Raw genomic sequence first — 25,137 nt, 5'->3', positions numbered from 1 at the left:
TTGATCTAATGTTTCACTTTAACATGTAAAGCTTCTACAATATCTCTCATATTGGGCTATAAACAAACATATCAATGCAATCAATTAACAACATAGATATTTGTTAATCCAAATCTATCATTGTTATTATTTTTATTTTTTGTTTTATCTAACACTTCACCACAATATCTCTCCTATATTAAATAATAAAATTCTTTGTGTTCAATAAAATCAAATTTTCTATATAAAATAATAAAAATGCTATATCATTTTAAATTTTTAAACAAAACTATAAAATACAATTAATGTAAAATCAATCAATTTTCACTAATCATAATAAAACAAAAACTAATGATTATGCCTAGCACTATGTTATTTGTTTTCATTTCAAACCAAATTTAGATTTTCATTCCAAACCAAATTTAGAAATTGTAATAGGAATACAAATGTGTGTAAATTTAAAAAATAAAAATCATATTTTAAAATCAACATATATTATATAAATCTTAATTTTCATTCCAATCTATACTTTTAATATGATGGATAAAAAATGTATAAAAGTTAGCAAATTCCTCCATTTAAAAATTGTGATATAAATACAAATAAGTATATATATATATATATATATATATATATATATATATATTTTTTTTAATATTAATTAAAATTTTCTTGGTAACACTTCTAGAAAATAAAAGAATCTTTTATTTAGAATTTATGAAGCTAATTTTTAATATATTGGATTTATTTTGATTGAGTAATCGATTTTATTTGATTTTTATTTTCATATATATATATAATTTTTATTTTTATTATATATTATAATTTTATTTTAATTATATACCTATTATATATTATAGGTATAATCAATTACTCAATGAAAACAAACAAAATACATTGGTAAAGAAAATTGCTGGAAAAGTTGGCTTCATAACTTAGACAGAGATATCTTTTTATTTCCCAGCAGTGATACCCTCTTCTACGAGTATTTTGGTTATTATTGATACCCTCTTCTAAGGGTATTTTGGTTATTAATGAAAATGTTACTAAAATGAACTAAATCTTAAATTGAAGTTTGAGAAAAATTTAGTAATACAGAGAAAATTGAATGGGTATTTCGTTTTTTTTAATAATAATAATAAATAAATATTTATGAATGATATATAATTTATTATTTTTAAAAATAATTTATTTAATTATTATAAATTTATATTTATATTTTAAATTTTTTTAAAGATAAATAATTAAATATATTCTTATTATGATCGGTAAAATGAAATGAATATATAGTTTATTTATTAAATCAATAGACTTTTGAATAATAACAACTATACTCCTAAATTGATATATGTTATACAACCATATTAAAATGTAATAAAGTTTGATTACATGACAGAGAACTTCAATGTATGGGTGACCTGTGATGCAGAATACAACTAAATTGTTGATAATATTTCGAAAAATATGATTGTATTATCTTATCTTTAGGCTGATACGGATATTTATTTCAAAGATGTAGGCTTGTGGAATTTCAAATTTTTATTAAATCACCGGATAGGATTGCATGATAAATGGAATATGCCTAGTTTCGTTTGATAAAGAGATTGAGGGTTATTGTTTCTCAACCTTTTCCTCTTGAGCGTTATTTCCTTAATAAATAGCCTTAGCCTTTTCCTCTTGATCATTATTTCCTTAATAAATAATTTTCAATGAGTAAAATCCAACTACAACGAGCTTATCTTATTTAATTTCCAAATTTATTTGAAATATCAGAAATATAATCATTTCTTAAAATACAAATTTTAAGATTAGTGAATGCTAATTTAAAAAGAGTTTATTGGAGCTAGAGTTTTGTAGAAGGTAAAGTTTAATTATTATTTAATTAAAGACCAACTCACATCAATTTAGGTGTGAAAGAGGACAGTGGAAAAAGCCCAAAAAAACTTAGGAAGGGTGGGTACATTTTGCACATCTAAGGCTATAGAATCGGAAAAACATTTCATTTTGGAATGTGATGCATTCAAAGACATAAGAGAAAGTTATGAGAACATATTAGCATAAGTTTCTTGGCATTGCACACGAGTGCATGATGTAGCGGTGGTTTGCACGCACCCCGGCCGCGTTTGATTCCTGTGGAGCTGCGCGGATGCTGCAGCGTATGTGGCGTATATTGGCTGTAATGTGAATGTTTCCATGTGACAGATGTCAGTTTATTGTGACACATATATGTACAAAAAAGAGGGCCAATAATGGTTCTAAAGGGAGCCCTTCCCATTTTAAAAAAAGTTTCTTGGATTTGTCTTTTTAGCGAGGGGATTGTTGAAAGGTTGGGCCAGCTCATCATCAATTTGAATTGAAAAAAGATTGAATTGCAAAAACTAAAAATAAGAAACTAATGGTCTCATAGATTATTTTTATTGGAAGGTTGGGCCAACTCATCATCAATTTGAATTGGAAAAAGATTGAATTGCAAAAGACGAAAAATAAAAAACTAATAATTTCATAGATTATTTTTAGCCTCATAAACTTTAAAATGTCATTTCATTATCATCCTTGAATTCTATATTAAATTAAATTTAAATTTTGTTTGTTTTTTAATTGAGAAGATATTGATTTTAAAATGATTTGTTAATGCAATAATTTATATTAACTTTCCGTGCAATTTTGTTTTTTAAAAATAAATGCATTACCCTGAATGCATTTGCAGCCGACACTGATAAGAAAACGCGTAGTGTAATGTTGTGTTGCGAAGAAATGCAGTGATAGAGTATTTTTTAACCTAATATCATTGGAAATAAACAAGACATTGAGATTTAATTTTAATTAATATAATTGAAAAAAATTTCAAGAAATTAAGGTTCCAAATAAACAATACTATGTAGCATATGATCACAGTGTTTTGATCTTGTTGATTAAAAAACTGTTTTTTAATTTAATTTTAATTAATATAATTGAAAAGAAATCAAGAAATTAAGGTTCCAAATAAACAATATTATATAGCATATGATCACAGTGTATTAGGAAGCATATGATCACAATGTTTTGATCTTATTGATTAAAAAAATTGTTTTTTAACTTAATATAATTGAGATTTTTTGATGTTAAGATTTAATATAAACAATAATACGAGTGATTGTATTTTTTTAATTGTCAATTTAGATGGTAATAATTACAGTATTCTTTGTTTTTTGGGAAGGGGTTTAGTGATAAACCTTTAAAGTGTTTATTGGGTAAGTCAAATAAATCATTAATAATATTTTTATTATTAATAATTATTTATTTAATATTGTCTGATAAATTTTTTTTATTTTTTTGGGAAGGGGTTTAGTGATAAACATTTAAAGTGTTTATTGGGTAAATCAAATAAATCATTAATAATATTTTTATTATTAATAATTATTTATTTAATATTGTCCGATAAAAAAATCAATAATTATTAATTTTTATATGTTTTAATATATATTATGAATTATATTAACTATATTTATTAATATGATTATATTAATCATAACAATAATAATTTTTTGCTCTAAAATACTAAATATTAATTTTTTTTTTTTTTTAATAAAAAATACAGAACGATTTAATATTATGAATAAATCACTAATAATATTTTTATTATTAATAATTATTTATTTAATATTGTCCGATAAAAAATCAATAATTATTAATTTTTATATGTTTTAATATATATTATGAATTATATTAACCATATTTATTAATATGATTATATTAATCATAACAATAATAATTTTTTGCTTTAAAATACCAAATATTAAAAAAATTATTTTTTTTATAATAAAAAATACAGAACTATTTAATAGGATTCTATGCCTTATCTATTTATTGTGCTCAATGAGATCTGCTCATTCAACTTGTCATGACGATGAACCACACTAGCTGGTTCGAAACTCGTTGACAAAAGTTTTTCTATGTGATTTTCTCGGAACTTTCCTCTACAAACTTAATATTATATGTGATTTTCCGGGAACTTTCCTCTACAAACTTAATATTATTTGCAGGAAAAAATTACAAAACAGAATAACATCGTTACATTATTATAAGGGGAACAAAAAACAAAAACGATATCATTAAAAAAATACAGAACAACTTAATATGATTTACAGGAAAAAATTACAAAACAGAATAACATCATTACATTATTAATAATGATGATAATAGTTAACGTCAGCTAAGACCAAACAATACACAAGAACATAACACCATTAATAATTTGCTAACCTAGACAATTTTCCAATTGCTAATAAAATGCACTGCAATCATAACAACTTTTGAAACCACGAATCGCATATTATAATGTGCGCTGAGGACCTTCAACTGCTTGCTTGCGATCAGATTGGGCCTGGAGTTTTATTTGCTGAAGAACTTATATCTCACTAACAGAGCAGCAGCCACAGTAGATGCATAAATGACTGTATACGGTACTCCCTGAGTGGCCCTCTTTGTTAACATAACAGCAGCAGGGGCTGCTACTGTCACAATCACCATATCTCTGTATGTTGCCACAAGATGTTTGGAGGCTTTTCGAACAAACAAGTGGAATTCCTCGCGATCGATTTCTTTATTTTTGTTTAAATCATATTCCTGCATGCAGTTATGGTATCCACCCATTTTTAAATTTCACTTATGGCACAATGACTGAATTTTGTTTTTCCTAATTTTAGAATACTTTTTTGGGTTATAGGGATCATCAATCTAAAATAATCTAACTGTTTTATTTTTTTAATCTATATGATGATCATGATGATGGTTAACATCCGTTGAATAGTCTATCAAACTTAAAAAAATAAATTAAACCAATTAAATCATTGCTAAAAATAAAACAATTAGACTTTTCTGAAATTAATTACATACTTCTAGCATTTTAAACACTGAAATTAATTACATACCTTTAGCCTTTTGAACACTGATTCCTTTGATGGAGGAGCGCATTTGGTCCCACATATCTCATTGGTTTTCCTATTCCAATAAAAAGAAGTACAAAAATATAAAGTGAAATTGCCTTGAGAAATAAATTCAGGAATGTTTGTTTAATTGTTAAATATTTAGCAAATCAACTATTAAGATGAGTTCAATAACGGATTTGAGATTTCTGCCATCTGCATTATTTGTGGTTATATTTTCTGGATCCATTGCAACCACAGAAGATGGTTAGAAAGGTCGATACATAAAACATCAACTATTAAGATGAGTTCAATAACGGATTTGAGATTTCTGCCATCTGCATTATTTGTGGTGGTTATATTTTCTGGATCCATTGCAATCACAGAAGATGGTTAAAAAGATCGATACATAAAACAACAAAATGTGATGGATCCGAAGATATAACCACACATGAGTTCGATAATTAAGATAAATTGGAAGAAATTGAAATAAATTCAAAGAAATCCATATACTTCAAGCGAATTAAAAAAGACAAAATCAAATTTAGAATTGCAAACTTATTTCCATTTTTATAAACTTACCTGTAGATGTCAAGAATTGCATCATAGAACTGGTCAAAGGTCATAATTTTCTTCCCATCTTTTCCATCTGTATCACCTGGTGATCTGTCAAACGTGGCGTCTATGATCTTATTCAGTTGTTCTTCTGAGATGTGGTCTGCAACACATCGTGGTGACAACAATAAATGATCGGTAACTCTAACAGTTTAACAAAGTCAAACAACTGCAGGACTACAGACAGTGAAATTCATATAATAACGGGAACAAAATTGCCACAAATGTATCTGAGATCAATACATTTAAATCTGTTCTGTAAATCGCTCAGAACTTGGCCCATGGCGATCTTGCTTGTACAGAAATCCTGATGCTTGCAGAGGCGAAAGTATGATGCTCGCAGCAACACAGAGTGGTAAGCTTATATGATTCACGATTCGCCAACTTCACTGATTTAACGCCATATTGGTTTCAGCTAATTTCAGTTTTTATAGACTTGAACGCAGAATACTTCGAGATCTACCATTGCAAGAAAGAAATAGTCTCTGTAGCGAGAAAGAAGAATATGTTTTACTAATGCGTGGCCATCAGTTTATTCTAAACCTTTGGCTTCATCAAAGTTACCCTTTTATTTGAATCCCCAGTACCCTCCAGTGCGCCACCTATTTTCCTGTCGGTAATTTTCGCATTTTCTTCTAGCCGGGTCGATGAAGTACATCTCACGCAAAATTATGTTCGCAGAAACCTTTTCACTGCTCTTGGTATACGTTCTTATATTCTTAGTATTTATGATTTAATAATGAAAATAAATTCATTTTAAGATTGGTATAAATTTATTTTAATTTTTTATTATTTAAAAAAATTATAATGTAATATTGTTTGAGTGGGTTTAATAATAGTTAAGAGTATGTGTTTTTTCTAAGAAGTTACAGGTTTAAAATCAGAGGGTAGGGTATGTATGTTTTAGTAGACTTAGTAGTCAAGTCACTGCGCTTAGGTGAGTCCCTTGTCCCACAAACAAGGGGGTCTCATATACCAATTTAGTTTCTAACTTGGCCTCATACACCAATTTAGTCTCTGACTTGGCAGTGAACTTAAAACTGGATAATAATAATAATAATAATGTGTCCAGATAAGTTAAAGAATATAATAAATATAAATTTATTTTAAAATGAGTATAAATTTATTTTATTTCTTAATTATTAAAAAATTATATTTTAGTAAACTAATATAAGTTTTTAGAAAAATAAGGAATATGGAGGTGTATATACTTTACTTTTTTAGATTTGAAATTGTAATCTTTTAATGGAACATCATAAACTATACCTAAATAATATGAATATAAAATAACTTTATATGATGGGCTTGCTAAGTGAGCTATCCTATCAATATAAAATAACTTTATATAATGGGCTTACTAAGTGACCCCGATGGGGTGTTTTTAAGGTTACCAATGGCGTTAGTAAGCATGATTGGCATGCATGAGAAGGTAATGGAGAAGAGGAAGGTGCACTTGGGGAAGAGAGCCGACGTCACCACCTATCCAACCCTGACCCACGCGTGGCAGTCCGATTACCTTCAAGTTCAACCACAACAAACTTTGTCAAACTACTTTAAATGTAGGCAAGTGGTGGGAGAGGGATCTCTGTCTAACATTCTCCTGGTTTTCAGTGTTCGAATTTTGAGTTTGATCATGGACACATTTCGGGGGAGGGTGCACATGAATTGGGTGTTTAATGTGAGTGTCAACTTGTGTGCCATAATGCACACTTGTCCCTCTTTGGCTTATGATCGTTCATGCAGTCTTTTCCGCCCGTTTGATCTTTAGGTCATGGGTTTTCTTTATAAGCGCAGGAATTTCACCCCAGGGTGGCAGATTTTCACGAGTGTTTCTAGGATTCCAATGGTTCCAGGTCTGTTTTACTCACCAAAATTGGTGCACTTTGCGAATTCGGTGAAGGTCCGTTTATATATTTACCTCCTTCCCGCTTCAGTGTTTGTTGCCAATTCACGGGTTATTGTGTATCGCTTTGGTTTGGTAGTTTCGCTGGTTATTGCAGGCACCCATGTTTTTTGTTCTCTTTCTACACAACATGACGGGTCCTTCTTTTGAGCTGGTGGCTATGTTTCCTTCTGCGTCCTCCCAAATCACCGACTATGCGGGCATTTCATTTAGTTGTTCGGTCCTGGCATGTGGTGTTTGGTACTCGAGCACATTTTCAATTTGGTTCCGAAAGAATTTAGGCTTAGTCTTACCAAGGTTAGTTGGTATAGTCCTCACACACCTCTCCCAACTACAAATCTTGTGCCAAAAGTAAGTTTCCATTCACAGGGGTATAAGGTTATTTACCCTATTTTTGGTCGATGACATCCTTCTAACATTTCACCTTCACTCTCATGCTAGATTGTACATTACTGAAATATCACCCCTCCACTCTTGTTGTCTCCAGGTTCGATTTCTGGTCATACAAATTGTGTTTGGTTACACCATCGATTTCACTCTAGTTTGGTCACCCTAAACAAGTTTGTCAATACCAGTTGTTTTTATGGAGCCTCAGATGCGTCAACCTAGTCACCAGGGTGGTGCCATAGGAGCATCAACCTCTCATTGCCGACGTCTATTCAGATAGCACTCAGTTGCTTACCACTTTTACTCCGTGCCCTCGAAAGTGAGGAATGAGAGCGTTCACTTGGAAGCCAAGGAGTTTGGCGATCAAATATATTTTTATGATACTAAAATCAGCGACAACATCTTCAGGTGGACTCCAGATCCTAGAAAATTTCACAAAAGAGACTTCATTTTCTCCACTCAGTGGCTTTGCATCATCAACTAGAAACCTTGCTTCACATGGTCATCCAAGACAAGCAAGTTGACCAGTATCGACTATTTGTAGGATAAGAGGAGATTAAAAGGATCCTTTGGGACATCATGTACAATTTGGACGATATTGTCACCATATTAACGCGGGTTGAACGCTATGTGGTGTTTGATTTAGGCTCCAGATCAGACTCGTGACCTCACACCCAAGTTGTTATCAATGCACCAGCATAAGCTCTACTACAAGGAAACTCTGATACTCTTTCTCCAGTCATTATAGTAGACTAATAGTCTTTTTTGGCACTTGGCTCCTCTTTTTCGTATATGCTATGTCTACTTCTCCTATGGTTTTATGGCTTTCAATATGCCTTAATATGTTATATGTGCACACTATTTTGTTTGTTTGCCCAACGCGCAACAATTCATGTAATTACTAATTGGCTTTGCCATTTGAATGTTAGCTAATTTTTCTTGTTGTCTTTTTTGGATAAACCAGGGATCATGGGAATATGGTTTCTTCAGTCTATTTTTTTATGGGATCCCACAAAGTTTTTGGGAAGCAAAAGCTATCAATGTAATATCAGTTGCTTCGTAATATAAATATATTTCTAAATCTTACAAAAAATAGGGGTTTGCTGAGTGAGCTATCCTAGAGGGAAAATTTGATTTGAAAGAAAAAATATAATGTAAATTATTTTATCCAATTTCCGACTAAAAGGGCTATATATAGGGCCAAATTAAAAAATCAACGTAAAATATAATGTAAATTAATCTAAATTATTTTATACAATTTCCCAATGCAAGGACTATCTAAATGCCCAAGTAAAAGAGTCAATGTAAATTATTTTGTAGAGTTTTCTCTTCTTAAAAAAACTTCATTTTCCCTATATTTAAGAAAAAGTTCTTTAATATATATGTTTTAATTTTATATATCTTCTTATTGATATAAGTGATATGAATAGATACTTTTAGTTTTTTATTATCAAAGTTTGTTAAAGAAAATGGTTCTAAGCTATCATATTTTGTAGTTAATTGAGTTTATCTTAATTGTTTGGGAGGAATGATTGACATTCTCTCTATCCACATTCAATTCCCACAAGTAGGGTGGGGTTCTTTCTTACATGAACAAAACATATTTTGCATTAGGGGTGACACACATCTTGCAATGTTATGAAATCTTCTATCATTCAATTTATTTCTTTAAATCTCAAATTTCTTATTACTAACTTAATGCTCAACTTTAAGGAAATAGCTAATATATGAAATGAAAAAAACTGAAAGATGAAAATGAAAGAAGAAGTGAATGAATATACTCATTACACAAATGAACACAAAAATTTATTATTACTAATTTAATGCTCAACTTATGGAAACAACTAAAATATGAAATGGTAATAATTGAAATAGGAAAATGAAAGAAATGGAAAATGAATACACTCATTACACAAATGAACATAAGGTGTGATCTAGGGAATACAAGAGAAAAAAAAACTATAGGGTGAGGCCTAGGCTCTATTTTCAATTTTTTAGTTATGAAAATGCAAATAAAAAGAATGGAGCACTCACTGTGGACTTTCCTTTGAAGCCATGGCTTAAATGATTGCTACAAAATTTCTCTCCTCTGTTATTGTCAAAAATCCCACTCCTAGATGCATTGCCTCTCTATGGAACAAGTATTCTACTAAAAATGGAAACCCTCTCTTCCTAGTGGCTCAATATAAAACATAAAGTGACAATCATATAGGATTAGGGATTTTGTTTTCCTCAACCCTCAATCAACTTTCAAGACTTGGACCTTATATAATCTTCTTGAAAGTGCACATGTGACTAGCTCCACATGTCAAGAGACGAAGCACTATACTCATAAGTTTTTGACCCCGAAAAGTGCCATTTGATGCTTCAAAGAATGATTTTAGAATGTTCCAAAACCCAAATATCTAAACTAGGACATACCACTAAAATGTGCCCTACAAGCCAATTCCTCCAATTTTTCTACCAAAAATCTACCAAGATAGATGGATAATTATATAATGATCCATTTGGGATCATACCTTCCCATTTAGGGATGCTTTTGGTCGCCAAAAGGTTTCACCTAATGAGGTGAGGACATATTTCCTTTACATTCTCTTTGGAGCACCATTTTTCCTTGCTTGGAAGTTGCCATTTCAACTCAATTTTCCAGATGTCATGTTGCCTTATTTGGTAGTTTGAGACCAATTTTTGCAAAGCTGTATATTTTTCCAACTCTTCCTAAGCTTCTATTTCTAAGTCCTCTATGGTAGATAAGACCGACTCCTTAGATCTTGATCCAACATGGACCCTCTTGGAGTTTCAAATTTTCCACGTTCACTACTGAGTAAATGGCATATATGAGTATAGGATAAATCTATAGGCATTATCACCCACCTTATCCAATGCCTCAAAAAGGCTAGACATTAGATCCTTGATCTTCTTATTAAGACCCTATAACCTTTTGCCATGTTCCTTAACCCCTGAAAATTAGAACACAACCAAGTATATTCAGAATATAATTGTAGATAAACTAGAAACAAGAGACAACAAAATATAATATGTTAAAATACCCTTTTTATTTTGATAATGTGAAGAAGAATATAATATTCACTTGCCTAAAAAGGGCGACTTCCAACTAAGCAGAACTCCAAATATACAACACGTGACAAATATTACGTACTCTCCTATCTCTTTAAATAGATTTTCCAGAAAAAAAAAAAAAAAAAAAAAAAAAAAAAAAAAAAAAAAAAAAAAAAAAAAAAAAAAAAAAAAAAAAAAAAAAAACTTAACTAATTGTGGTACCATCATTAATGAGTATCTACTACTTAATGGGCCTTATCAAATGGATCCTTTTACATGGAATAACTATCCACTTGCATCCAATGAGACTTATTCAAAGGGCATGGTTTCATACAACAATTTTCTAAATCCTATGTTGTTTTGAATTTGATCATTATATTGTTTTCCATCCATCTCTATCCTTTTAGAGTGGAAATGTGGTGGAATTAGCTCACAAGACCATTTTTACCGGTGGGACCTCGTTTGACAAATTTGAGTCTACAACCTTGCAGAAGCATTTTGAGGCATAAAATGATGTTTTTTTGGGGGTAAAACTTTTCTACTTTAGTGCAACACCTTTTTTCCTATTCTATGCACAACGAAATTTCCAACGGTGCAAAAATCACTTCAAATCGAGTCCATATGCAAAATATATGCGACTCAGAAGTTTACCTTCTTGTTTTAACCAACATAATTCAAGAGGATGCCATGTCGCCCCCCCATTACTCATGGAAAATGGGATAGCCACGTGGTCACGATGAAGAAGACTCCAACAAACTCCATATTGTAACTCTAGTTAAGATTTGAACGAATAAAACCTAACCACTAGTAGGCTATCAGACTATGTTATAAGTGGACCACTAGGAGGAAAACGTGTTCCATTCCTTTTGAGTGCATTTTGTTCCATAGAATATTAGAGTAGCTAAGAGGGATAGGGCACACAACACATAGAGGGGATTTGTGCACTATAGTATCCAATGGGCTACAAGCCTTACTTATTTGTACTTACAACCAGTTTTTTTTCAGAGAAAGAGAGCAAAGTGGCCTCACCTTCCAGTTGGGTTTTCTCCCAAAAAGGTTTCCTAGGATATATCTTGTGTAAATAGTTGTTTGTGAGTTTTAATTTTTCTTTCTTTATTTTATGCATAATTATAATTTGATGCATATGCAATAAACATTAATCTACACATCCAAAAATCTAAATAGAAATAAACTTTCATAATGTATGTATATTTCAAATTTTAAGTATAATTTTATCAGATCTGTTGTGACAAATTGTCTAGTGGAATATCCATAGTAGTTTACAGATCTTATGTAGCCTAATGTATGGAGGTTAGAGTAGGATTTTGACAATGTCCACTCCCCCCCACCTCCCCTTAAAAAATAGTGTTTTCTTCAAGGTTGAAGATGAAAAAATTGCTGCAAGATCATGGTTAGTGTCCATGTGGCGTATTTGGGTGGAATGCATTTCCATTAGATCAATACTTCCGTAATTGTGAATTGGCATAATTGACTGGTATCTAGTATTCTTTCCAACTGAAGCCAACCATAATATTCTTCATCAATTTTTGGTAGGATGGTTTGCATCTTTCACTTTTATCTGACAATTTTTTTAGACAAGACATATGAAATATTGGATGAATCTTGGAGTGGGATGGAAGAGATAGTTTGTAGGCCACTTTTCCAATGTGCTGAATGATTTCATAGGGTCCATAGGACTTTGGTGCTAATTTAAAATGATTTTTTTCTTTGATTTATGTTTGTTTATAGGGTGGAAGACAAATAAACACTTATTCCCCTTCAGTAAAGAACACTCTAAGAAATGTTGGTCTACTTGTTGCTCCATCCTATTTTGATGATTAGTAAGTTATTGTGGATATTCCAGTGGATTAGTTCATCATATATACCTTGTATTATTCTAAAATATTTTATTATGGAATTTTATGTACTTAGATTTGATATTTATTATCACTAAATTATTATTCAAAGTTATAAAAATAAATAAAATATGAAAATGAAAGAACACGCAAGTAAACACACCTTTCATATGAAAGAACATAAGATGTGTCCTAGGAAACCTGATATGGGAGAAAACCTAGCTAGAAGGTGATGCTTACACTTTATTCTATTTTCTTAAGTTATAAAAATGCAAATATAAATAAAATGGCACTTTCTATGGAGTTTCTTATGACACTGTGCCCTGAGTGGTTCATGTAGAATATTTTCCCTCCTCTTTTATGCTCTCAAATCTCACTCCTAAATACTCCACTCAAGTAAGAAACAAGTGCATTACTAAAAGTACAGAATCCCCTCTGCTCTTAGTAACCCAATATTTAATATAACCTGATAGTCATTTAAGGTTAGGGTGCTTATATGCCTCAACTCTTAATTAGAATTAGGTTTTGGACATTTTGGAAAATTTTTGGAAGTCCACATGTGACTAGCGTTGCATGTGAGAGTATTGAGGGTAATGTGTCATCCACTTGGTACTATGGTGGTCAATAAGGTAGTTAACTTGTGATAAGCATAACTTTTGCATACAAACTCCAATTAAGATGATTTTTGCACCATTGGAAATGTCTTGATGTATAGAACAATGTCAAGGGGATGGGAGATACGCTTAAAACTTTTTTACCCCAAAAGTGCCATTTTATGCCTCAAAATGTTAGGTCCCTATAATACTAGTGATTACGCCATTAATATTGTAGTTGTATCCCTTATTAATATTGTTGTGCCCCAATTTTCCAGTCAACCCTTGCGATCCAGAGGTTCGACCGCGCTGCGATCTAGGGTTGGCGACGCTGATCCGCCCTCGGCCCTTTGCGCGCAGTCCCCTGCCTTCCTTTGGTGATCCGGATCCAGTCCCTTGACTGATCTGAGCTGATCTGGGTGCTATGCCCGCTGCTCAAGGTTGAGCTCGGCTGGATCGAGCAAAAAATTGATCCTATGGAGCCTCCTGCGGCCCCTTCTGAAGCCGAGGCTTTTGTTAGCCTGCTGAGATCGCTTCCTAAAAAGAAAACGTCTGAGGCAGCGAAATTTGTAAAACGCTTGGATGACATCCCTGAGATCTCGCTCCCTCCCGAGAAGCCGATCCAGATTGCTCTCTCTCTTGCTGAGCGTGCATTAGTTGGACAGTTCACTGGGCTTTGGCCCTCCCCCAAATCCACAGAGAGCTGGGTCGCAAGGAACTGGGCGCCTCTCATCAAGAGTAGAGTTACCTCGTATTTCCTGGGGAAGGGTTTCTTCGTGTTTGAATTCGCTGAAAAAGAAGACAAGGAGCTGATATTCCGCAATGGCCCTTATTTCATGGGCCCTCAAGGGCTGTATCTGAACAAATGGACGCCTGATTTCGACCCAACAGTGGACGTCCCCTCAGCTGTCCCCGTGTGGGTTCGTTTGCCAAATCTGCCAATGCATTGCTGGAACTGGGAATCCCTCATACACATCAGAAATACCCTAGTTAAATTCATTGATCGCGCCAACAACAAAGATCAATTTGACTGCGCTAGAATCTGTGTTGAAGTTGATCTGGAGATCGGTCTGCCGGAGGCGATAAAGATTAAAGTGGGCAGCTGGTCGCATGTCCAAAAACTAGACTATGAGCAGCTCCCGTTTAAGTGCAGGAAATGCCACGTCTACGACCACTTTGCTAGAGGCTGTCCGAAGAACAGTGATACAGAGAAGGGTAAGGAGGAAGGATGGACTCAGGTTAAAAGAGCCAAAAACAAAGCTCCAATATCCGGCAATAACAATACCAAAGCCCCACAGGCCGGCTCAGGGATTCAAACCCTTCACATGGAGGATCAAGGAAACAAATTTATTCAATTAAGTTCAGCAACAGAAAACTCCCAAGGAACATAGATACCAAATGAAGGACCAGCTCACAACGAGCCCTAGCCGGAGTCAAAGCAAGCCGAAAAAAATACAGTCATAACGGAAGAGATACCCTCAGAAGAGACTGAGGATGGGCAAAGTTCGGAGGAGTCAGAAGAGGAAGGAGAAATAGCAGGTGCACAAGCTTCACCCAGACGGTCAATGAGAGGCCGAAAATCCGCCCGAGAAAAGAGAGAGCAGGAGACATACAAACACAAAGTGCAAGGAAGTCAGCCCACCCTTGAGAAACTCTTGGCTAAGACTCCGAAGATGACTAGAAACCAGATCCAGAGCTCCAAAGGAGCTCCCCACTCCAAAAGCAAATAATGAAGATCGTCTCCTGGAACTGCAGGGGTATGGGGAGAAAAATAAAAGAAGAAGCCATTAAAAGTCTGATAAGATCCGATTCTCCTGACATACTCCTCATCCAGGAGACTAAAATGGAGGATAAGGCCTTCCTCCACATAGGAAAAAATCTATGGAAAAGAAGTGAAGGGCAAGCAGTCTTAGCCCGGGGTGCCTCAAGAGGCATGGGAACTTTATGGAATACAAACAAATTCATGAAGGTTCAAGAAATCGCCAACTCTCACTGGCTGTTCACAAAGCTGAAGCATGTGGGCTCAGATGAGACCCTTTTCCTTATTAATGTGTATGCTCCAGTCAACGCTGGAGAGAAAAAGGTCTGCTGGGAATCCATTAGAGGATTGGCAGATTCTGAAACTCTAGAAAACATCATCATTGCTGGAGATCTAAACCTCACCTTATCCTTGGCCGAAAAACGTGGAGGAAGCATAGTAAGGGATCCGGCGCGCGAATGGGTGGAGGAATTGCTTCTGGATTGGGACATGATCGACATCAAACCCTCATCAGGCAAATATACCTGGTCCAACAGAAGATTTGGCCGGGTCACATTGCTGCAAGGTTAGACAGATTTTTTGTTCAAAGTTCTTTTCTTCTTCTTGGTTTAGAATCTAGAATGCATATTCTTCCATGCAGTGTGTCTGATCACAGACCCATCAAGTTAGATCTCGTGGCCCATATGGACCAAGGCTTCATTGCTTTTAAATTCAGCCCCCTGTGGGTCAAGGAGCAGACCTTCATGCAACTAGTAAAAAATACATGGAAGCAGCCTGTCAACGGCTTAGCCTTCTACGTTTGGGAAGAAAAGCTCAGGAGAGTGAAGGCTGCTCTGAAAACTTGGGCTAAACTCCTCCCCAATCCAGCAATGGAAAGGAAAAAGATTCAAAAATGCCTAGAGATCCATCAGTTGAATGCGGAAAATGAAGTGATCACAAAGGAAGTCTTGGACAAGGAAGCTGAGCTTCAGCAAAAGCTTCTAAAAGCAAGCTTGGTCGAGGAAGAGTATTGGAGGGTCAAATCTCGTAGACTTTGGCTCAAGGCAGGAGATAGGAACTCTGCTTTCTTTCACAAGCAATCCCAGGCTCGGAAAAATTTTAACTCCATCTCTGAAATTAAGGAAGAGAATAACACCCATAGAGATATCCAAAGCATAAAAAATGCCGCCTTCTGTCATTTCAAAAGCCTGTATAGTGAAAAAGAGGACCAGGGACAGATGTCATCCTTAGTGGATGAGGTACCAGTTCTGATTTCGGCCAGAAAAAATCAATTATTGGAAGCCGATGTCACTAATGAGGAAATTAAAGTCGCCCTCTTCGCCATGGAGCCCGACAAGGCTCCGGGCCCAGATGGTTTCACCGCCAGATTCTTGCAAACTTGCTGGCAGATAGTGGAAAAAGATTTAGGCAGAATGGTTCGAAAATCTCAAGCTTGCCAGAAAATAGGAGGAGGTACCAACTCGACTTTCTTAGCCCTTATCCCTAAGGAAAAAGGAGCCAACACTTTCTCCATATTTCGCCCTATCTCCCTTTGTAACATAGCTTACAAGCTAATAACAAAAGTGATTGCCAATAGGTTGAAATCTATTCTTCCATCCATCATTCCAGAGAACCAGGGAGGCTTCATCCAGGGAAGATAGATTGTGGACAACTTTATCCTGGTCCAGGAGGAGATACACTCAAGCTTGACCCGAAAAGAGAAAGGCATGGTGGTCAAATTAGACCTTGAAAGTGCCTTTGATAGGGTAAGGCACAGGTTTCTGTTGGATGTCATGCAAAAATTTTGGTTTAGTCCCAGGTTCATCACCTGGATCAAGGCTTGTATCAGTGAGCCTTAGATCGCCCTTTTGGTGAATGGAAGGGCCACAGACTTTTTTAAGGCCTCCAGAGGGCTGAGGCAAGGGTGCCCTTTATCACCCTTGCTCTTCGTGATCAAAGCCTCCGTCCTTAGTTTCCTCTTGAACAAAAAGCAGGTTGATCAAGAAATAATGGGAATAAACATTGCAAGAGGTGTCAAAAGTATAAATTATGCCCTGTTCCCAGATGATACTCTTCTCCTGGGCGCTACCTCCCTTCCTACAACAAAAAATTTCAAGGAAGTGTTGGATGACTTTTGTGAGGACTCAGGAAGTAATCTCAACAAAGGCAAATGTCACATCTACTGCTGGAATATAAAGGCCAGAACAATCCAAGCCATTTCTAACTATTTTGGTTTTGCAGCCTCCTCTGCCTGGTCATCCTTCAAGTACCTGGGACTCCCTATCTTCCAAAAAAGAGCCCTCAGTAAAGGCTAGTTGCCTTTGCTGGATAAAATCAAGTCAAAAATCTGTTCCTGGGGATACAACTGGCTCAACCTAACAGGTAAGACAGTGCTAATAAAAGCTGTTCTAAACAGTCTTCCTATCTATCAGGCTGCAGTGATGATGGCTCCTCGTGGAATCACAAGGAAAATTGAGGAGTATATCAGGAATTTTTTCTGGAAAGGAGGGAAAGCTAATGAGAAGAGAATACACTTAATAAGCTGGGATACAATCTCCCTGCCTAGAATGGAAATATTGCCTTGGGCGCAAAGCTGCTATGGAGGATAATCGCGTCAAAGCCGGGCTGGGCTCAACTTGTGTTGTGGAAAAAGTACTTCCATGGGCAGAGAACCCGCTGTCTTGACAATCCTATCACCACCTCTGGAACTATGATCCATAAATTGTGTGACAGAGCCTCTGCTTTAATCAAACAGCACTTGCATTGGATCCTTGGAAATAGAAAACATATTAAAATATGGGAGGACCGCATTATGGGCAGTGACCCCATTGTGGATGATTGTTCTCTGCCCCTGCTAAAAGAATGGATGGACAGCGCTGGAGTCAAAACACTGTGGGATTTATCACAGTGGGAAAAAAACAATTGGCAGCACTGGAGAAACATTGAGGTGCCCTCGCACCTGACTAAAGACTACTCTAATCTCCTTAATCAACTAAAAGGCAAAGCTCCTCTAAATATCATCAAGGCAGACACACGAGGTTGGGGATCGATCCTAGGCAAGTATACTGTCTCACAGGGATATAAGCAGCTCATTCAGAAACCAAACGCGCCGCCTGACCCGAGACCCTGGCAAGGGATTTGGTCTCATCCTACGATCCCCAAGATTGATGTTTTCTGTTGTCTTCTTGGTCACCATAGGATCCTGACGGAAGACAGATTGCGCAAAAGAGGATTCAATGGCCCCTCGCGCTGCTGTCTATGTGAAAACTCTGAGGAATCAGCCGCCCATCTGATGCTGTCATGCAATTTCGCATCTGTTCTCTGGAAAGCGGCGTTAAGCCCACTGAACGCTGAACTCACCACGCCTAACCATTGCTCAGATCTATTTGCTAACTGGTTATACAGGTATCCGGGTGGCACTCAAAACCAGCAGATTAAAACAACCTGGCTTGCTCTCCCAAAAATCATCTGTTGGCACATTTGGTTGGAACGAAACAACATGATATTTAATGACAAAAAGAGTGACCCTGCAATGATCTGGATCAAAATCAAAAGCCATCTGAAGGACTGTATGGGAGATCAGATGGATAGAGAAGGCCTCAGTGATCAAGACGCAGCTTGGGGAAACTCTATGGGCCTTCAATTCATTGACAAAATCAGGCCTCCCTCTCCCCTAAAGCAATGGCAAATCCGCCTCAATTATGAAGAACTCGATGAATTATGCAAAATAAAGGCAAGAAAAACTCTGTTCTTTGACGGAGCCGCAAAGGGCAATCCTGGCAATTCTGGAGCTGGTGGGATCATTAAAAATGCAGATGGCAGAATCGAATCTAGATATGCCTGGGGAGTGGGCTTCAACTCCAGCATTCAAGCTGAAGCCTTGGCTCTCCTTCAGGGACTCAAGATGCTCACCTCTCTGGGCATCAAAGATGCAATCATCTTTGGAGACTCTCAGTCCATAATTAAGCTCATGGTGGATAAAACCACTCCATCAGATTTAAGATTAGCAAGACTCCTCAGCAGAATTAGAGTTCTGATTAACACTTTCCAGAATCTGGAGTTCCTGCATGTTAAGAGAGAAAACAATAAAGAAGCCGATGCAGAAGCCAACAAAGCGGTGCTTCTCCCTCCTGGAACGCTCCTAAGAGATGGAGAGGAAAGCTGGGACCCCATACCTTAAATCAGTCTGTTTAAAATGTTTTATTGTCTTTTAATGAAGCAGTTTGTCTGTATTAGCAGTCTAGGAAAGATAGATAAAGTTGTAAGAACTGCAGCTAGTAAAAAATTCAAGCTCAGTGGAGGGGAAATCAAATGGATTCTGATAGAAGAGAAACCTGATCATTGTGCATCTCTATGTAAACTGAATTACAGCTTTCTAGCCAAGAATTAATACATCAACCTACTCGTCTCTGTCAAAAAAATATATTGTTGTGCCCCTATTGTCCCCATATTGTTATTACTGTACCCCATAGAATCCCTCTATTGTTATTTTTGTGGCTTTATATTATTATTGTTAGGTCGGCTGGGTTATTTTGTGACTCCTTAGACTCCTATATATAGAAAGGAGGTTTTTTCATTTGAATCATCCAAGAATTTTTCATTTATGTAATGTAAAGGACGTTGCCCCCTTGAAGAGGCTGAATTCTAAGGCGTTGATCTATATTTTCTATCTTTTGTGAGCTGGTTTCATAACATTTGGTATCAGAGCTTTGGATTCTAGGGTTTCGCTGCTCCAAATAGGTCATCATGGCATTTTCGTTATAACTTTTTTCTGTGACGTTTCAGAAGTTAAAAAAAAAACCCATTTGAGACGAAATCGCACTGAACCTCGGGTCCGAATTTCAGAGCTATTCACACTATATTTGCGGAGATATGATTTGAGGAAGTTGGTCTTTTTGCAGACTCCTGAATTACATTCCAAACAGGTGACATGGGGAAAATCGTCATAACTTTCTCTCTGAGCATCGGATTGAAATTTCGTAAGAAGGTACAGAAAGAGGACGGACTGTAGTTTCTTTTATATATTTTTCAGAGCCAAAGGTTGAAAAAGTGACTCGTGGAACCTCATACAAGTTCGTTCTACTGAACTAGTATATAATCAGGTCACTGTGGGAGATTTGGCATAACTCTTCCCTGGAGAATCTAATTTGGATCAGACTGGTGGAATTGGAAAGAGGACGCAGAGGGCTTTCAATTTTAGAACTGGATGATCCGAAATTACAGAGATACATCAGATTCAATATCAAACTCCTACAAAGTGAAAAAAGGTGTAGCTTTTTTTAAATTTTTGCATAAGCTTGGTTTGAAAAATTAGTTTGAAGGAATTCGAAGGGCATAGTAAAGCATTATTATCGGTAATTGATGCCCCAAGGAAAGAAAATGCAAACACCTAGTAAGCAACCTGAAAGCTCTAGCATGCCTCATGAAGAAGAGGAAGAAATGCAACATGATATATCAAAATTATGAGACCAAGTGCAACAAGTGTCACTTGCACAAAAAGTAACAGAATCTAAGATGGATGGTTTAAAGAAAGATGCATGGAAAATTTTAGGGGCTAATGTTCACCCAGTGGGCTAATTTTCCATGATTTTTCCACAAAAAAGATTCGCCAATTTCCAATTTTATAAAAGACGATTCGCCCAAATTTTAGAATATAAAATTATTTTACCTTAAAAATCGCCAACATTATATAGAGACTATATATAAAATAATTATAAATTTGATTAATTTTACAAATATATCAATAAACATTTATAATTTGCATATTAGGGATTAGTGAGATTCGCCAATGTTTTAAACTTCAAGAAAATTTTCCATCCTTAAAATTTTCCTTGGAAAGATGTAGAAGCTAAGATGAATGGTTTAAAGAAAGGCATAGAAGCTAAGGTGGATTGTTTAAAGAAAGGCATAGAAGCTAAGATGAATGATGTGGAAGCTAAGATGGACGATTTGAAGATAGATTTGAAGACATGCATGGAAGATTTGAAGACGGATTTGAAAAAGTTTCTACAATAAATTCTTACTAATGGTGAAAGGGTAGTAAAGGAAACTCATGATGAGAACAAAAGAAATGTTAATCATTGTTACAGGGAAAAGTGTCTATATAGAACTGCTCTATCCCACTAAGGTGTGACAACTGCCTTAGAAACAAACAGAGAAAAGCTACTTATGTTTTTCCTTTATGAATTATAGATAGAGAGGAACAGAAAGACCAACCTCTGTCTTGCACTAATCCTTTGATTCGATCCCTCTCTTCTTTGATAGTCCTCAGCTACCTGCTCCCTTGCACGCCCAGCTTCACAAAGTACCTGTAAGATCATAGAAGCATAGCAATATACAAAGACATGGATCTATAATCATAAACAATCTAGGATCAGATGTAAATTGACCATACAACTATAACAAGCATCAATGATACAAAATTGTGGAGGAAAACTCAAATAGCTTTTATTGATAAACAAGAAAAGATCCAGGAGGAGTTACAACCAGTAGTTCCTGACCCAGCATCAACCTCCCAGCAAAGAAGCCCCTCTTCACCTCAAACAAAGCATAGATCACCCAACAATCTGATGTTTGTCTCAAAAACCAACAACAATTCCTTACAATATGCAAAATTCTAGCCTTCGGATCTCTGGGATGAGGGATCCATATATAGATATCTGTAAGGGGGATGAGTCAGCTTGTGATTTGATTAGTGTCTTCTCTCTGATAGTTCTTGCTTCCACTTGGAGACTGATGGCCTCTCACTCATCCTTGGTCGAATTCAGTGAGGCAAGTGTCACAGGAGAAGATTCTGGAAGTTTCCATTGTCTCTCCACCTCGCAGAATGACACTGCCATTTGTCATTTCTCGCCCATCGCACCCCACAGAAGGGATTTTTGAAATGCAGCGCACCCTCACAGTGTATTTAGGTGCAATGCAACGCACTTAGCCAGTGGAGTAGCTGAAATGATCCTGTTTTGACCAATTCTGAGCAGTTTCTCATGGAGAACTTCTGGGAGAAGCTGTAATCTATTGACCTTGTTCCTTTAGGAGTTAGAACAACACTTTTAGGGACTTAGGAGCCCTTCGTTTATGGAAATTTCATGCTTGGGGTTGTAGGGCCCAAAAATGTCTATAACAATCATGATTTCATAGAATCTAATGTTGGATCGAAGACCCACCATATTCTAAAAATCGATATGAGGAAGTTTGATGGCGAGGATACTGCAACATGGATATTACAGATGGAGCAATTTTTCGATCTCAATAATGTGAAAAACACACAAAAGGTACGTATTGCAACTTTATATTTGGAACCAAATCATTTTGTATGGTATCAATGGCTTTGCTCTCGTAAACAAATTATCACTTGGGCAATTTTTACAAAAGAATTGACAGCACATTATGAGGATACAAAAAGAAACACCTTTTTTAGCCAATTGATAAGTCTCAAACAAAAGGGTTCAATAATGGAGCACATTGAGGAGTTCCAAAAATTGAACATAAGGGTAAAAAATATTCTAGAGGAGCATAGGATTGATGTGTTCATAGGGACTTTAAAGGATAATATCCAACATGATGTTCGCCTTTGGGAACCTGATTCATTAGAGAAGGCATTCAGGTTAGCAAGAAAAATGGAAAGCAAAATTATGGCAACCAGGAAGAATACCACTCACAACTATAAAGATGGAAGTGTTGTTGCCCCTAGTCTTCCACAACCTATGAGGTTGACACCACAACAATTGGAAGAGAAAGGAGAAAAAGGGCTTTGTTACAGTTGTGATAGCAAATACACTAAAGGTCATAAGTGTGCTGAGAAGAAATTATTCTACATAGATTGTGAAGAGGAAGAAGAAAAGGAGCAAGAAAGGTCAAAAGAAGAGGATATTCTCCAGGAACAAAGCCTAGATAAAGAAAAAATGAATCCGACCATATCTTGTAATGCATTGGCTGGAATTACCACTCCTCAAACCATCAAGATAGAAGGACAAATAAGGAAGAAAAAGGTAATAGTGTTGATTGATTCCGGAAGTACCCACAATTTTATTCATTGTAAGATAGCAAAAGAATTGAATTTCTTCCTATATCCAGCACCAGAGTGTCAAGTGATGGTTGCAAATGGAGGAACGATAAATTGCTCTGGAAAGTGCCATAATATCAAGCTATCCATGGGAGAATATGTATTGACTAGCCCAATGCTTTCCATTCCAATGGGAGGTGCTGATGTTGTACTAGGAGTCCAATGGCTACAATCCTTGGGTATAATAGCTTTTAATTTTCAAGAACTTTTCATGAAATTTTCTGCGGAAGGAAAAGAAGTTGAATTAAGGGGTATTGCAGGGAAAACAGGAAAGATAATCAACTCTAACGGTATGACAAAGCTTCTAAAAAAGGAACAAAGAGGTGTAATTGCACAATTATGTTCACTAGATGTTTCCAAATCGGAATCATCTATTTCTCTAGATCTCCAAAAAGTCTTGGACAATCATTCTAAGGTATTTGAGACTCCCAAAGGTCTCCCACCTATTCGTGATCATGATCATGCTATTCATCTGATTCCAGGAAGTGTTCCTCCAAACATCAGGCCGTACAGATATCCCTATGCCCAAAAGAGTGAAATTGAATGTATGGTTGTAGAAATGCTAGAGGTTGGTATAATTCAACCTAGTCAAAGTTCTTTCTCTGCTCCAGTAGTATTGGTGCACAAGAAGGATGGATCATGGCACATGTGTCTGGATTATAGGGAGCTCAACAAGCTCACTATTAAAGATAAGTTTTCCATTCTTGTCATTGATGAATTACTGGATGAATTGCATGGATCAATTTACTTCACCAAGTTGGATCTTCGTTCAGGATATCATCAAATCAGAATGAAGACTGAAGACATTCCGAAAACAACATTTAGAACTCATGAGGGTCATTATGAATTTTTGGTCATGCCTTTTGGCCTTACCAATGCACCTTCTACATTTCAAGGTTTGATGAATTCCATTTTCAAACCCTTCCTTAGAAAATTTGTGTTAGTATTTTTTGATGATATACTAATCTACAGCAAGTCTTGGAAGGATCATGTTGAACATGTTGACAGGGTGCTACAACTATTGGAGGAGAAACAATTGTATGCAAAAAGATCCAAATGTTTCTTTGGAGTACAAGAGGTGGAATATCTGGGTCATATTGTATCTCATGAAGGAGTTAAGGTAGACCCTAGCAAAATTAAAGCCATTAAGGAATGGAAAATCCCCACATCCATAAAGCATCTGTGAGGATTTCTTGGGTTGACAGGGTATTATCACAAGTTTGTTAAGAATTATGGGAGAATAGCAGCACCTCTAACAACATTATTGAAGAAAGATGCATTTTCATGGACTCCAGAAGCAACAAAGGCCTTCGAACATCTTAAAGAGGGAATGTGCCAAGCACCGGTCTTAGCTACACTAGACTTCACAAAAACCTTTATTGTGGAATGTGATGCTTCAGGAAATGGACTTGGTGCTGTTTTAATGCAAGATGAAAGACCCATTTATTTTTGAAAGTCGTCCAATCAAGGGAAAGTTTTTACATAAAGCTATTTATGAGAAGGAAATGTTGGCAATACTACAAGCACTTAAGAAATGGCAACCCTACCTAATGGGAAGACACTTCAAGGTAAAAACGGATCATGATAGCCTTAAATACTTTTTAGAACAAAGATTATCCTTTGAAGAGCAACAAAAGTGGGTCACAAAGATGTTGGGTTATGACTTTGAAATCATCTACAAAAAAGGGAAGCAAAATGTGGTGGCAGATGCACTCTCAAGAAAGGATGAGGATGTGGAAGCATTGTTGTGCGCCATTTCTATTATCCAATCAGATTGGATAAACGAAGTAAGTGAGGAATGGAAGAATGATGAAGAAGTGTGGGCACTTATTTGAAAGTTACAACAAGATTCCAGTACATCTGATACATTGAACTGGAAAAATGATTCGTTATGGTACAAAGATCGCTTATACCTCTGTAAGAATTCCCAACTCAAACAAAAGATTCTTATGGAATTGCACACTTCTCCCTTAGGAGGGCACTCAGGATTTTTAAAAACTTACCACAGGGTTAAGAAGGAATTTTTTTGGGATGGCCTTA

At 35.7% G+C, this 25,137-nt stretch overlaps 2 protein-coding genes across 2 annotated transcripts; one reads left to right on the top strand and one right to left on the bottom strand.

The window, feature by feature from the left end:
• Positions 1-4,067: 4,067 nt before the first annotated feature.
• LOC149257932 (uncharacterized) lies at positions 4,068-5,917 on the bottom strand. The gene is made up of 4 exons (XM_089370427.1): positions 5,742-5,917; positions 5,466-5,601; positions 4,890-4,959; positions 4,068-4,584 (listed from the first exon to the last, which is right to left on the bottom strand). The coding sequence occupies exons 1-4, from the start codon at positions 5,779-5,781 to the stop codon at positions 4,351-4,353; spliced, it is 480 nt and encodes a 159-aa protein (XP_089226553.1). The 5' UTR covers positions 5,782-5,917; the 3' UTR covers positions 4,068-4,350.
• A 9,759-nt stretch (positions 5,918-15,676) lies between these two features.
• LOC149257931 (uncharacterized) lies at positions 15,677-17,720 on the top strand. Its single transcript, XM_089392399.1, has 2 exons — positions 15,677-16,508; positions 17,602-17,720. Exons 1-2 carry the CDS (start codon positions 15,677-15,679, stop codon positions 17,718-17,720), a joined length of 951 nt encoding a protein of 316 aa, XP_089248525.1.
• The last annotated feature ends 7,417 nt before the right edge of the window (positions 17,721-25,137 follow it).

The sequence above is a fragment of the Pinus tabuliformis genome, chromosome 6 (genome assembly GCF_031772625.1).
Source record: "Pinus tabuliformis cultivar Carrire ecotype Pingquan chromosome 6, CPIR1, whole genome shotgun sequence".
Lineage (NCBI taxonomy): Eukaryota > Viridiplantae > Streptophyta > Pinopsida > Pinales > Pinaceae > Pinus > Pinus tabuliformis.
Note: the sequence above shows the minus strand (reverse complement) of the source record. Positions and strands in the feature narration are given on the sequence as shown.